Raw genomic sequence first — 12,837 nt, forward strand, 5'->3', positions numbered from 1 at the left:
TTGCAACCCCCTAAATTGATTTCATGGGCCAGAGCTGTGTCTTTCCGGCTGCTTTTGGGAGACATCCTCAAACCGATCTTCAAACTCAGTCCACTCTTCAGCTGTATCCATTCTGCAATTTATTCCATCGATTTGTTCTTTATTTCTCTATTACATTCTTCAGACTTAATGTTTCCAGTAGAGTTTTTTAAAAAAATTATTTTTCTTGCTTAACGTTACTGATAAGTTTCCTTCCCTCTTTAATATATTTATCATGCTTATTTTAAATTCTTTGTGTCTGTTCCAATAATTACGCTTCAGATGACATAAACTGTTCAGTTTGTAGCCTTCTTTCACACTAATTGTGCTCTTCAGATGTCTTCACTCAGCAATTTGGAAATTGTTCATTGTGAAAAATTTGGAAAACATAGAAAAGTACAATATAAATAACAAAATAAAAACCACCCATAATTTCATCTCCCAGAAGTAACCAATTGACCTTTTAGTGTGCTTCCATCCAGTAATACTATTTACATGTATAGTATATTAAATAATTGATAAAATGGTATATATAATTTTGTATCTGGACTTCTTATTTACCACTTTTCCCTCTCTCTCTCTCTTTTTTTTGCTGAGGAAGATTAGCCCTGAGCTAACATCTGTGCCAATCTTCCTCTATTTTGTCTGTACGTTGCTGCCACAGCATGGCCATTGACGAGTGGTATAGGTCCATGCCCGAGAACTGAACCCTGGCTGCTGAAGTGGAACACACTGAACTTAACCACTAGGCCATGGGGCCGGCCCTATTTACCATTAACCTTAAGATTTTTAAAAAGATTATTAAAATTGTTCACAGACCTAATTTTTAATGATTGCAAAATATTCCACCTTAAGGATATATAGTAACATATTTAACTTGGGCATTTAGAATGTTTCCAATTTTTGCCCCCTTAAAAAAATCACTGCAGGGACTGGCCTGGTGGTGTAGTGGTTAGGTTCACACCCTCCCCTTCAGCAGCCTGGAGTTCACAGGTTCGGATCCCAGGCATGGACCTACTCACCGCTCATCAAGCTATGCTGTGGCAGGAATCTTACATATGAAGTAGAGGAAGATGGGCACGGATGTTAGCCCAGGGCCAATCTTCCTCAGCAAAAAGAGGAGGATTGGCAACAGATTCAGCTCAGGGCTGATCTTCTTCACAAAAAAAAATTTTTTTGTTCATATTTCTGGTTATTTCCTTAGGATAGAATCCTAGAATGAGTGAATCAAAGAGAATGGGCACTTAAGATCCAAGCTTTGTGTGGCCAAATTGCTGGAAGGTTTGCACACTTGACACGGGCAGTGTATGTTCGAGTTCCCACCACCGTGCCCGTCGCCTCATGTAATCTGCTGATCTGATAGAGGAGAAGGGCATTTCACCACTTTCTAATCTGCACGTCCTTCATTACTTGTGATCATTCCTTATTTGTATTTACTCTTCTGTAAATTCTGGATTCAGGGCCCTTTCCAGGTTTTTCTGCTCTGGAAGGCTAGCCAACCAAAGCCTTCTGGCAAATGCGATTCGCTCACTCGTGCCTCTATCGGAAGACAGTGAGAATGCCTTCTGCACAGGGGCTGATGTTTGTGCTCAACTGCAGTCAACCCGCCCCTCCCTCACCCCTCAGCTTCGTGTCAGGTAAGCAGCTGTCCCTGAGTGTGTTCGCATATGTAGAGCAGGCGGGTGATAGTTCAGTCTTGGTTTAAGCCTGGTCGTCAGGCAATAAAGAGTTTCTGTGTGTATGTGTGCGTGTATGTTGTGTGTGTGTATGTGAGAGAAGACTGGTCACTGTATACATTTTAAACACACAGAAAATTACAATCCATGACAAGGCTTTTTCATGCTCTTATTAGGCTCCTTTTCATTTTCAGTGTGTCCTGTAGACAGCTGCACCCCTGGAATCACTTAAGAGAGCCCCATCCTTCCCAAGCAGAGAAATTCCTCTTCGCAGACAGCCCCCAGGTGAACTACAAATAAAAAATAAATGCACTCTTTCTACATGTGGTAATATTATTTTTTCAATTCTTCTATTAGAATTAAAAATACTAAGTCTATTTCCAGGAAATTAACCTATTAAACAATGTAAATAAACACTAGAGATTTACAGAGCCACAAACTCATACTCTTGAGAGTCTTGTATTGAAGGTGGCCCCCAAAAGGAGGAGTCCTCTCTGGAATGGAGATGTGTGTATTTTGTAATTAAATTCATTATTAAAAATACCTTTTGAACTTGTGATTTTGGGGCGTAAAATTTAAACGTATGCCACTGCAAACCACCGAGACTCAGAGCTATATAAGTCTCTGTGCTGGAGTGTGTTGGGCGGGAGGGCTCGTCCAAGTTAACTGCAGTAATGAAAATTCCTGAGTCAGTGTAAACAATTTTGCTGTTATAAAACACAGATTTAGACCTTTACTGACATTCTGAATTATTGAGGATTTCTGAATCTTGCTTAGGCCTTGAAATGCTTGTTTAAGGAGCTGTTGTGCAAGCATGGACTGCCTAGTAAGACCCAGGAGGCCTAGTAAGATCCATGTGCAAGCATGGACTGCCTAGTAAGACCCAGGAGGCCACTGAAATATCTTCTTCACAAAGGAATCTCCCCTCCCAACTATACTCCCTGATGACCCACCATTTGAAACTGGATTACAGCATTTTATCAACAGAATTCTCAGGTTAAAATGTACCCACTCTTGGGAGAGGTACCAACCACTGTCACCCAGTAACACCTTGCCTAGAACTGGCCCCTGGAGTCTTGTGTGGGGAGAGGCTGCTGGAACTGGGACACCATGCTGAAGGCTCTGCTCTGTCATCACTGCATCTACAACAGCTACCAGCAACTCTCAGAGCCTGTCTCCTCAGCCATCATATGGAGGTACCCACTTCACTGGTTGTTGTGACCTTGAAATTAGCAGCACGTGTGAGGAACACTCATTGCACATAATATTACACCACAGGAGAATGCTGAAGTGGAGGGCCCTGGACAGCCAGAGAAACATTTTAAAGTCGTTTTGGGCCCCCAGGATTTGGGACAAGAGGGCATAAAAAGGATGTAAAAAGTTTGTGTGTGTGTGTGTGGGCGGGCGGTGGGGGGGGATGATCACAATTTTGTCTGGAACTAATTCTGGTGGAGCCTTAACTCCTACTTTTTTTCTGAAGATAATGTGCAGAGTCTGTCTGAAAGTCTCAAAACTGAGCAAGTCGAGGTTACAAATCCAGAAGAGCACGGCAATAACCGTCACTGTGACTCCAGTAATGTGTGTGTTCTGTTCTGACAATGGGGTTCCTTTGAGGATTTCTGGGGTGAACAAGATGTAGGAAAATGAATAAACAAATCTTTATTGAGTGCCTACTGAATGCAGAATGTTACAAAGAGCTAGGTAAGTGGAAGTTCAAAAAGGAACAGAAAAGAAGGAAGCAACCCAATGCCCATTGATGGATGAGTGGGTAAACAAAATATGGTATAAACATACAACGGAATATTACTCAGACTTAAAAAGGAATGAAATTCTGACACATGGCAACAACACGGATGAACCTTGAAGACATGACGTTAAGCGAAATAAACCAGACATAAAGGACGAATCTTCTATGATTCCACTTATATAAGGTAGTCAAATTCATGGAGACAGGAAGTAGAATGGTGGTTGCCAAGGGGTTGAGGGGTGGGGTGGTGACGAATGGGAGTTGTTCTATAGTGGGTACCGGGTTTCAGTCTGGGATGATGGAAAAGTTCTGGAAATAGTGGTGATGGTTGCACCAATGTGAATGTACTTAATGCCTCTGAACTGTACACTTAAAATGGTAAATTTTATGCTATGCATATTTTAACACACACACTGATAGACAACAAAAAACAACGAATAGAGCCGTTTTTGGCTTCCAGACGTTTGAGTTGACAAAGAGAAGGGAAGACGCACAGTCACAGGAACGGCAGCGCGGGAGGAAAGAATGGAACCGAGCACAGGCAGGGACCCCGAGGCATCGCTCTCTGTCGCTGGGGGACATTGGGCGTAATAATGGACTATTTTCCTGGCTCCCCCAGGAGCCTGTGAGCACCCTCACGCCAGGGACTCCCGTTTTATTTTCTCTCCAGAACCCAGAGTCCAGGCACAAAGTGCTATCGCAACATAGTCTGGTGGAATGCCTCTTGGAGGAGGAACGCGGCCCCAGGGGTCTGCCGAGTTTGGAAACATGTTCACGGGTCAACTTCCGGGATGCGCTAGGGGCCAGAGACAGGAGCCCCGAATCACCGCCCCGGGACTCACGCCAGCGTCTCTGCCCAGCTTTCGCCCACCGAAGTGGACCCCAGGGAGCTCTCTGTTGGGGGGCGGAGGGGACGCCTCCTGAGGGTCCCGCTGCCTCCTGAGGGTCCCGCCGCCTCCTCGGCTCTAAGCCCCGGGGGCTCCTGGAGCCCCCAACCAGCCTGCGCGAAAACCCGAATCCCGCAGTCCCAGGGAACGCCTCTGCGCCCGCCCAGTCGCCCCAGAGAAGGGGAGGTGGGGCCGCCCGCAGCCCAGTGCGGAGAAGCCCGGGAGCCCCGGCCGCACTCGCCAAACGCCGGCTGCTCGGGAGCTCCGGGTCCGGGCCCCACCGCGCTGCCGCAAGGGGGCGGCCTCCCCACCCGGCCCACCCGGCAGGCGCCCCGCCGCTGTCCGCATCCACGCAGCGTGGTCCCCGCCCGCCTCGCGGAAAAGGGTCCCGTCCGGTGCACCGCTGGACGGGTGCGGTGGAGACGCCCAGCAGCCCCCGGGAGCCGGGAGCGCGCGAGCGGGCGAGGCCCGGGGTGGGGCAGCGGGGCGGACGCTCGTGGGATTTCCAGAGCGCTGGAGTAACGGTCGCACACAAACAAATGTGCAGCTTCGCTAAAGCCAGAGAGGCACGTGGAACGCCCCAGTGCGCGGCCGTAGGGAAGCTCGCCCACCCCTCCGAGAGCACTGCCCTGCGGCCCGCCCCCTCGGCCGATCTCCGCTCTGACCTGCAGCGCATCCTAACGCCCCGCACTGAGTGGCCAGAAGATAATTGGCCACGTTTCTCAAAAGTTTCCGAGGAAGGGCTCTTGAACCCCTTGGGAAGGGACCTGCGGAGCAAGTTACAAACGAAACCAGAGTCCCTCTCGCGCCCTCCTTGTGCAGCCAAGTTCAGGGCGGTGGTACCAGGACAACGGGCCGTAACTGATCGTCTCAAGGAACTCACGGTCTGCGAACACATTCTTCCTCTTTAAATACTGCGCCACACACCAACCCTCAGTCCAGCGAAAATCGTGTGTTTATTTAGGTATCGACTGAGCACTTACACAACTTAAACCTTCAACTGTAGAAGTGAAGTCCTTGGTAAGGACTCCCGGCTACATCAACGAAGCAATGTAATGCCTGATGAATAGTGCTGATGAATGTTGGCTCAGGTTAATGCCGAGCCCGTGACAATAACCGAATGGTTCAGCCGTATATCAAACGAAAGTCAATGAAAAATCACTTATTTAGAACTTTGAGGCGTTCTCATAGATCTTTCCAAGATCTGTGATGGACTTTATGGGTCGTTTGCAAGTGCAACTGGTTGGTAGCTGTCTTCAGCAACAAAAACTCGATTTTAAAAGAAGTCTTAAATGGGAGAACAGTTTATTTTTGAGGCTCTGTGATTCGTAAGGGGAGTAATGAAACCTTTGAAAATGTGAAAAGTACTTGGTCGATAAAATGATATACACAAAGGCAACTGATGATTGCTTTCACAGAAGGTCATTGATTTTGGATTCTCAGTTCTTGTCAAGTGGTCATTTTAATCAGAAAGCTAAAACTTTGAGACAAGGTCTCAACTTTGAAATAGAAGTATTTAGGAAATGTAAAAATCCAAAAGGTAAGGCTATGTGAGTGTGAATTCCACAAACTATTAGGATTTTTCCACTAGCCAAAATAATCTGAGTTGATGACAAAGATAGGTATACATAAAATAGCATCGTATTTGAGTCGTTTACACTACCTTGTCACCTGAAAAAAAAACTGAGTTGAACAGAACTTGAATCTTATTTTAAAAATTATTTAGTTTCTTCTCACCAGTAACTATTGGAAATATTTAGTGGATTTTCCAATAACATTTTAAAAAACTGATCTGAAAGTTTTTACTTATCATTGTAGTTTCTATTAAGCCTGCCTGAGTTGAGTTATGTGTATATGTTAGAGTAATTTAAGTATTTTGAGATTACTGAGAAGTGTTGATTAGAATGTTCTCCTTACTGAGAACTATAGAGTCCCTTTCCCGATTATGAAAGAACTTTTGCAAGTCGTTCCTAGGTGCAATTTTTTTTGCGTTTTCACTAAAATTGTCCATTTCTCCTTTGCATTCAATCATTACTTTCTTTATTCCCACGAAATTCGTCAGATCCTCTCATTAGAGGGGCTTAGTTTAGCTGTCAAGTTTCTAGGGCATTCAATTGCAGATAAGTGGCTAAAACGCCAGCCTAACAGCATTTTTATTAACAGATGGTGGAAAACAAACGTCTTGGGAGAAGAACCGAAGGGGACAGGTTAAAAGGTCAATAAACAATTATTATTGTGCTTAAACTGGGGGTTTCTCATCAGATGCGATGGGGAGCCGCTCACCCAATCTGGGGGAGAGGGGACAACAGCAGCCCTTAGAGCCATTCCTCAGGGGCCACCTCAGACGATGGGGCTGGAGGGCTCCCACAGGCCCTCGAGTAGTCAAACCGTCGCGTCACGGGAGTGTTTTGAGGTTAGTGTTGAGGGCTGACGGAAGAGAAGGAGGCTGGGAACTCTAAGGCGTGCAGCGGCACTAGGTCCAGACCATCGCGGGCCAGCGCGTATTTCAGGTCTCAGCCCCTTTGGAGAGGAACGGCGGGGTCCTCTCTCCTCTCGCGTCTTCTCAGTGGCCGCTCCCTCTTACGGGTGAACTTTCTCTCCCGAGCAGGGCTGATTTCCTAGGCTTTCTTTCCCTTCCCTCGGTAGCGCTCTGACGTGCGCACCATGTGACAGGCCTCCTTCTGCTATAAGCCGAGGAAAGGTCCGCCCTCTCCTGGACTCAGCCCTCGCCTCGCCGAGCTCTGTCCCCAGACTCTCCCCCGTCCCGCACCCTCCCGGGCGCCCGCACTCTGACTTGCTCGCCCGGGGCCCCGCCACCCCCTCCTCAACTGACCGGGCGAGGGGCGCTCCGCAAGGGGAAGGTCAAGTCCCTCGCCCGGGACCGGCGCGCGCGGAGCCAGGGAGCGCAGAGACCGCGCGGCGACCGCGGCGGCGCAGGAGTTACAAAGTCGCCGCGCGAGCCTCGGCCGCCGCCGGGGACCCCCGCGCAGCTCGAGCAGCCGAGGCGCCCCCAGCGTGGCGCCCCCGGGCCCGGTCCGCCGCCCGGGACCCCGGCTGGGGCGCGGCAGGAGCCCGGAGCCCGGCGCCCCTATGCGCCGCCTCGCCGCCGCCGCGCCACAGCCATGACCCTGAGCACGGAGATGTCCGATGCCTCCGGCCTCGCCGAGGAGACAGACATCGACGTGGTGGGGGAGGGCGAGGACGAAGACGACGAGGAAGAGGACGACGACGACGAGGGCGGCGGTGGCGGGGCCCGGCTGGCGGTCCCCGCGCGGCGGCGGCGGCGGCGGCGCTCGTACGCCGGGGAGGACGAGCTGGAGGACCTGGAGGAGGAGGAGGAGGACGATGACATCCTGCTGGCCCCGCGGGCAGGGGGCTCCCCGGCGCCCCCCGGCCCGGCCCCGGCGGCGGGGGCCGGGGCGGGCGGGGGCGGCGGCGCGGGCGCGGGCGGCGGCGGCGGCGGGAGCGCGGGCGGCGGCGCCAAGAGCCCGCTGGTGAAGCCGCCCTACTCGTACATCGCGCTCATCACCATGGCCATCCTGCAGAGCCCCAAGAAGCGCCTGACGCTGAGCGAGATCTGCGAGTTCATCAGCGGCCGCTTCCCCTACTACCGGGAGAAGTTCCCCGCCTGGCAGAACAGCATCCGCCACAACCTCTCGCTCAACGACTGCTTCGTCAAGATCCCCCGCGAGCCCGGCAACCCCGGCAAGGGCAACTACTGGACGCTCGACCCCGAGTCCGCCGACATGTTCGACAACGGCAGCTTCCTGCGCCGGAGGAAGCGCTTCAAGCGGCAGCCGCTGCTCCCGCCCAACGCCGCCGCCGAGGCGCTGCTGCTGCGCGGCGCGGGCGGCGCGGGCGGCGCGGGCGACCCGGGGACCGCCGCGCTCTTCGCGCCCGCGCCCCCGCCGCCCCCGCCCGCCTACGGCTACGGCCCCTACGGCTGCGGCTACGGCCTGCAGCTGCCGCCCTACGCGCCGCCCTCCGCCCTCTTCGCCGCCGCCGCGGCGGCCGCCGCCGCCGCCTTCCACCCGCACTCGCCGCCGCCGCCCCCGCCGCCCCCGCCGCCCGGCGCGGCCGCCGAGCTGGCCCGGACCGCCTTCGGCTACCGGCCGCACCCGCTCGGCGCCGCCCTGCCCGCGCCGCTGCAGGCCGCGGCGGCCAAGGCGGGCGGCCCGGCGCCTCGGCGCTGGCGCGCTCGCCCTTCTCCATCGAGAGCATCATCGGGGGCAGCCTGGGCCCGGCAGCCGCCGCCGCCGCCGCCGCGCAGGCCGCCGCCGCCGCGCAGGCCTCGCCCGCGCCCTCCCCGGGGCCGCGCCCCCGCGCCCCCGCGCCCGGGCCCGGCGGCGGCGGCTGCGCGGCTCAGGCGGCCGTGGGCCCGGCCGCCGCGCTCACCCGCTCGCTCGTGGCCGCCGCGGCCGCCGCCGCCTCCTCCGTCTCGTCGTCGGCCGCGCTGGGGACTCTGCACCAAGGGACCGCCCTGTCCAGTGTGGAGAACTTTACTGCTAGGATTTCCAATTGTTAATAACGCGGTTAGCGCGCGCGCCTGGGAAGGAGAAGGTAGGCACCCGGCTCCTTTCTCCGTCTCGGTGGTTCCGTGTTTTGTTCGCTCCTCTCGGCGCGGCCCCCCGTTTTCGCCGCTTCGGATTCGCAGACCAGACTGTGTTTGGCAACAGCTCGGGCGCGCCTTTCTGCTCCGCGGGTCCCTCTATTTATGCAAAGTCGCCCTATGCTGCAGCCCCCGACCGGGGTGGGGAGGAACAGGGTGCTGGGCGGGGGCGCGCCCTGTCTAGGCACGAGGGGCTTCCTTGACTTTCGGGAAATTTTTAAAAATCTAAGCCTTTTTGAGGTCTAGAGATTCTCAGGTCCAGGCGTTAAAAAAAAGTATCAATCATGTGCAGAAGAATAATACAAAAATAGTAAAGGTCCCGAAGAATGCCAGCTAAGCGATACTTTTTATTTGAGGACACTTGTCTGGTGTACTTTTTCATGAAAAGGAAAAAATGATAAACATGTTTACACAAGGAAAAAAGTCAAAATTATCATTTCCTATTTTAACCTGTGTTTTGTATCATAATAGACATGCAGAATTTTTATTTTGTACTTACTGCATATTCTTTACAAGGAGTATTGTAAATTTTACTGGCAATTATTATTGTACTATTCTAATGTAAGATTTTTACACTTTTTCAGAAATAAAAAGCTTAATTTTCAAAGAAAATCCACCAAAAGAATTGGCTTCAGTGGTCCCCTTCTTAGTTTATTTTCTGTTAAAAGCAGTTTCTACGTCAGATAAGTAGGAACCCATTACAGAGTAGACAAATATTATTTTCGAAGAGAATTTAACAAAAGCATCATGCCATGATTTTTAACTTATACTTTCTAAGTCAGAACCATTGCAGAAGAGCAAAAATTATTTTAAAATGACTACAAATAAAAGGAGTTACTTTGGTATACATTTTCAAATCTCATTCTGTTCCATTTTGAAGAGTTTTGAGGCTATTTAAAATTAAAATCATAGTTACCCTCAGATAATTCTGTAGAACTTCTGATTTTTGTGCTTCCCACTTCATTTTATTTCCACTCACGTTTGAGCACAATATTGTATGTATCTGTAAAAACTTTGCAACATAATATTATATTGTAATGGAAGCAATGCAAGCAAATAGGTAATTTTTAGTGTAAAAATTAATAGAAAAAAATTTAATAGAGATGATCATAAGTTAAATAGCTTTAAAGTCCTGAAGAAGAAAATACTTACATATATAAAATGAATTGTATTTGAAAGTTCTAGTATTTAAAGCTGTTATTTTATCAACAGAAGAGATTCCAGTAATTGCATAAAGAAGTTTCTATCTTGAAAGGCAAACTTAACATCAACATTCTGATTTCAGTGAATAACTTAGGGTGTGTAAGAGAAATCTTCAATTTTAGGATAGTCCACAATTTAAAGAATAAAAATGAAAACACATCAGGCATTGAACTAATTATATTTATACAATTTAGGTGATTTAGGATATCTTTTTTCAAATTTTATGTGTTTTCATTAACTGCTTGTTGCAGGCAATGTCTAGTTCTTTGAAAAAACGTGAGACTCTAGTTTTGATGACTACAGATGTTATTATGGGCTCCAAATAAAACCAAGGCATATATAATATGTAGCTTAAATGCTGAATATCCCTGAGTTGCAGAGGAAGTTGTGTTTTTTAATTTTTTTTCAAATATCTGGACAGATATATATCTGAAGATCTGCAGATTTAACCTAGCAAGTTAACAAAGACTGCATTATAGGCAAATATTTTTCAGTGACATTCGCTCAACGCCTTGTCCTCTTTTCCCTTTTTAGGGATGAAAAAAACTGACTTTCAGCCTCAAAATTAAGTTCTGGGTTTTTGTCCAATGAAATATTTGGAAGAGATTATATGAGTCTAAAGTAAACACACTCACACTCAAATTTACCGGTAAATATATAGATACAAATTAAAATATCCTTACACCGGAATCTTACATGCGAAAGCTGCTTTTGCCCTAGCTCGGCCCAGGGAGAGGAGACCGGCACCGAGAACGTCCGGACCACCGCCGCCCGGGGGAGAGGCGTCAGCGGGCGGAACCAGGCGGCCCGGCAGCGCCGGCCGCTCGCAGCCTCTGTGACGCCGTGGGTCTGAATCACGGAGAGAGCCACGGAACCGAACCGTGTGTATTGTGCCTGTTTGCGTGGTGCTTGGATGTACTGAAAGCAGGGAATCCCGGCTAATCCCTCTCCCTGTTCCGATTCCCGCCTCTCGACCAAGCAGCGGACGGCGCCGCCTCCCAGGTCGTCAGTGCTTGGGAGGAGCGGTGAGAAGGCAGCGGGCCTCCAGCGCCGCCCTCGCTCCGGGCCCGACCTGGGCTCCCGCTCCTCCTGCGCCCGCTGGAGAGACGGGGCGCACGGCGAGCCCCCGAGCCCGCAGCAGAAGTCACCCCGGCCGCCTGCCTCAGTCTCGACGTCTGCGTCACAGCCTCCGGGTTGGGGTCCCCCGTGGGCTTTGCTGGCCCTGCGGGCCCGGCCTGCGGGCGGACGAGATCGGAGGAGCGAGGGCCGGGGGGCAGGCGAAGTGTGGGCCTGGGCCTCGGGCCGTGGGCCGCGCCCCGTCAGGCCACGCAGGCGAGCAGGTGCTGGAACAAAGGCCGCCGGGCCGCCCGGCTACCGCGGCCTTTGATGGGCCAGCACATCTCCTCCCGGGGCTCCTTATTCGCATGCAAATCCAGCTCTGGTCTCCTTTTCTTTGAAGGCAAACAGAAGGATGTTTGTGTGTTTGTAAGGACGGAGCCTGCTTGAACAAGCCTTCCTCAAAAGGCTGGGTCTCGGAAAATAAACCCGTTGGACAAACATTGGCCGCTAGCTCTCCTCCTCCCGACTACAAAGTGTGGATTTGCTACAACTCATTAACCCGACGCTTTTCTCCCCTTCTCCTTGTTTCTCTGCTCATCAAACGCCCCCGTAGAGCCTGGAGACAAATGACCGGAGCGCAGTCGGGAGGGAATTGCAGTTAATAGGGAGAGGGATATATTGGGGCTAATGGTTCAGGCAGCTCCTGAGCAGGACCACACAAAAAGGAGCCCCTGCGTCCGGGGCTCTGTTGTGCGGCCGAAGTGTAATGTGCAGCTCGATTTAGCGAATGTCGTCTATTGGGGGGTAATGAAGCCCTTATGGGTTGAATTGCTCTTTGTCCTACACTTGGTGTCATGACCTTAGATCGTTTCTTGTTATTTTCTTTTTTCTGTGTTGAGCAATTGTTTTATTTCTGTAAAATAAGAAGCTAGCGCTTCTGCTCAATAACGTGTTTCCTCTCCATTCCTATCCCATGCATTTAAGAGCCACTTCCCCTCCTCTTAAAAAAAGAAAAGAAAAAGAAACTGGGGAGAAGGAAAAAAAATTTGTCAGGACCTTTCCCATTTTTTACTGGCTGAGACATCTGTATGTCTGCACATCTCTACTTCCCTGTCCCCTGCTCAGTGGTCCTTTCCTGCCCAAACTTTCTGCTGATGGAACGGGAAATTTGGACATATTTATTGTCAAAATTCTCACAGTGAATGTAGTGAGCATGCATGTGGGGAAAGGCTTCTGCCCTTCACAGTTTTTATTTTTTTTAATTACCATTTCTTCCTGTAGCCTGTCCTCGAAGAGAGCTGGGGGAGGTGGTCATTCTGATGGGAGGTGATTATTTTGGTGGAATCCCAGCCTGTGTCGTTTATCAAAGGCTGTCTGAGGCCAGTGGTTGAGGCTGCACCTATTCTGTTTTTCTCTCTTTGGCCCTGGTGGCTCTGATTACCTTGCCTGATTGAGGACCAAGCTGGGAGCAGCTAATGGTGTTATTACAACTGCTGTTGATGCGTAGGGATCTGAGCTTACTACTCAAAGCCAGGAACTGAGGACTCTAGTTTTACTTTAAAAATTCTCTGCTGGCTACACGTTTTTGCTCACACCTGTTTTTATTACTGACTGAGAAAAGTCATCCGGGAGCAACTT

General features: G+C 50.6%; 1 protein-coding gene across 1 annotated transcript; it reads left to right on the forward strand.

Annotated features, from left to right (window-relative positions):
• Positions 1-7,077: 7,077 nt before the first annotated feature.
• Positions 7,078-10,024, forward strand: FOXD1 (forkhead box D1). Its single transcript, XM_087430320.1, is given in 2 exon segments — positions 7,078-8,497; positions 8,500-10,024. Coding segments are annotated over 2 exon segments (1,401 nt in total). The 5' UTR covers positions 7,078-7,450; the 3' UTR covers positions 8,854-10,024.
• Positions 10,025-12,837: the final 2,813 nt, after the last annotated feature.

This window comes from Ceratotherium simum, chromosome 4 (assembly GCF_057802395.1).
Source record: "Ceratotherium simum simum isolate JZ-2026a chromosome 4, ASM5780239v1, whole genome shotgun sequence".
Lineage (NCBI taxonomy): Eukaryota > Metazoa > Chordata > Mammalia > Perissodactyla > Rhinocerotidae > Ceratotherium > Ceratotherium simum.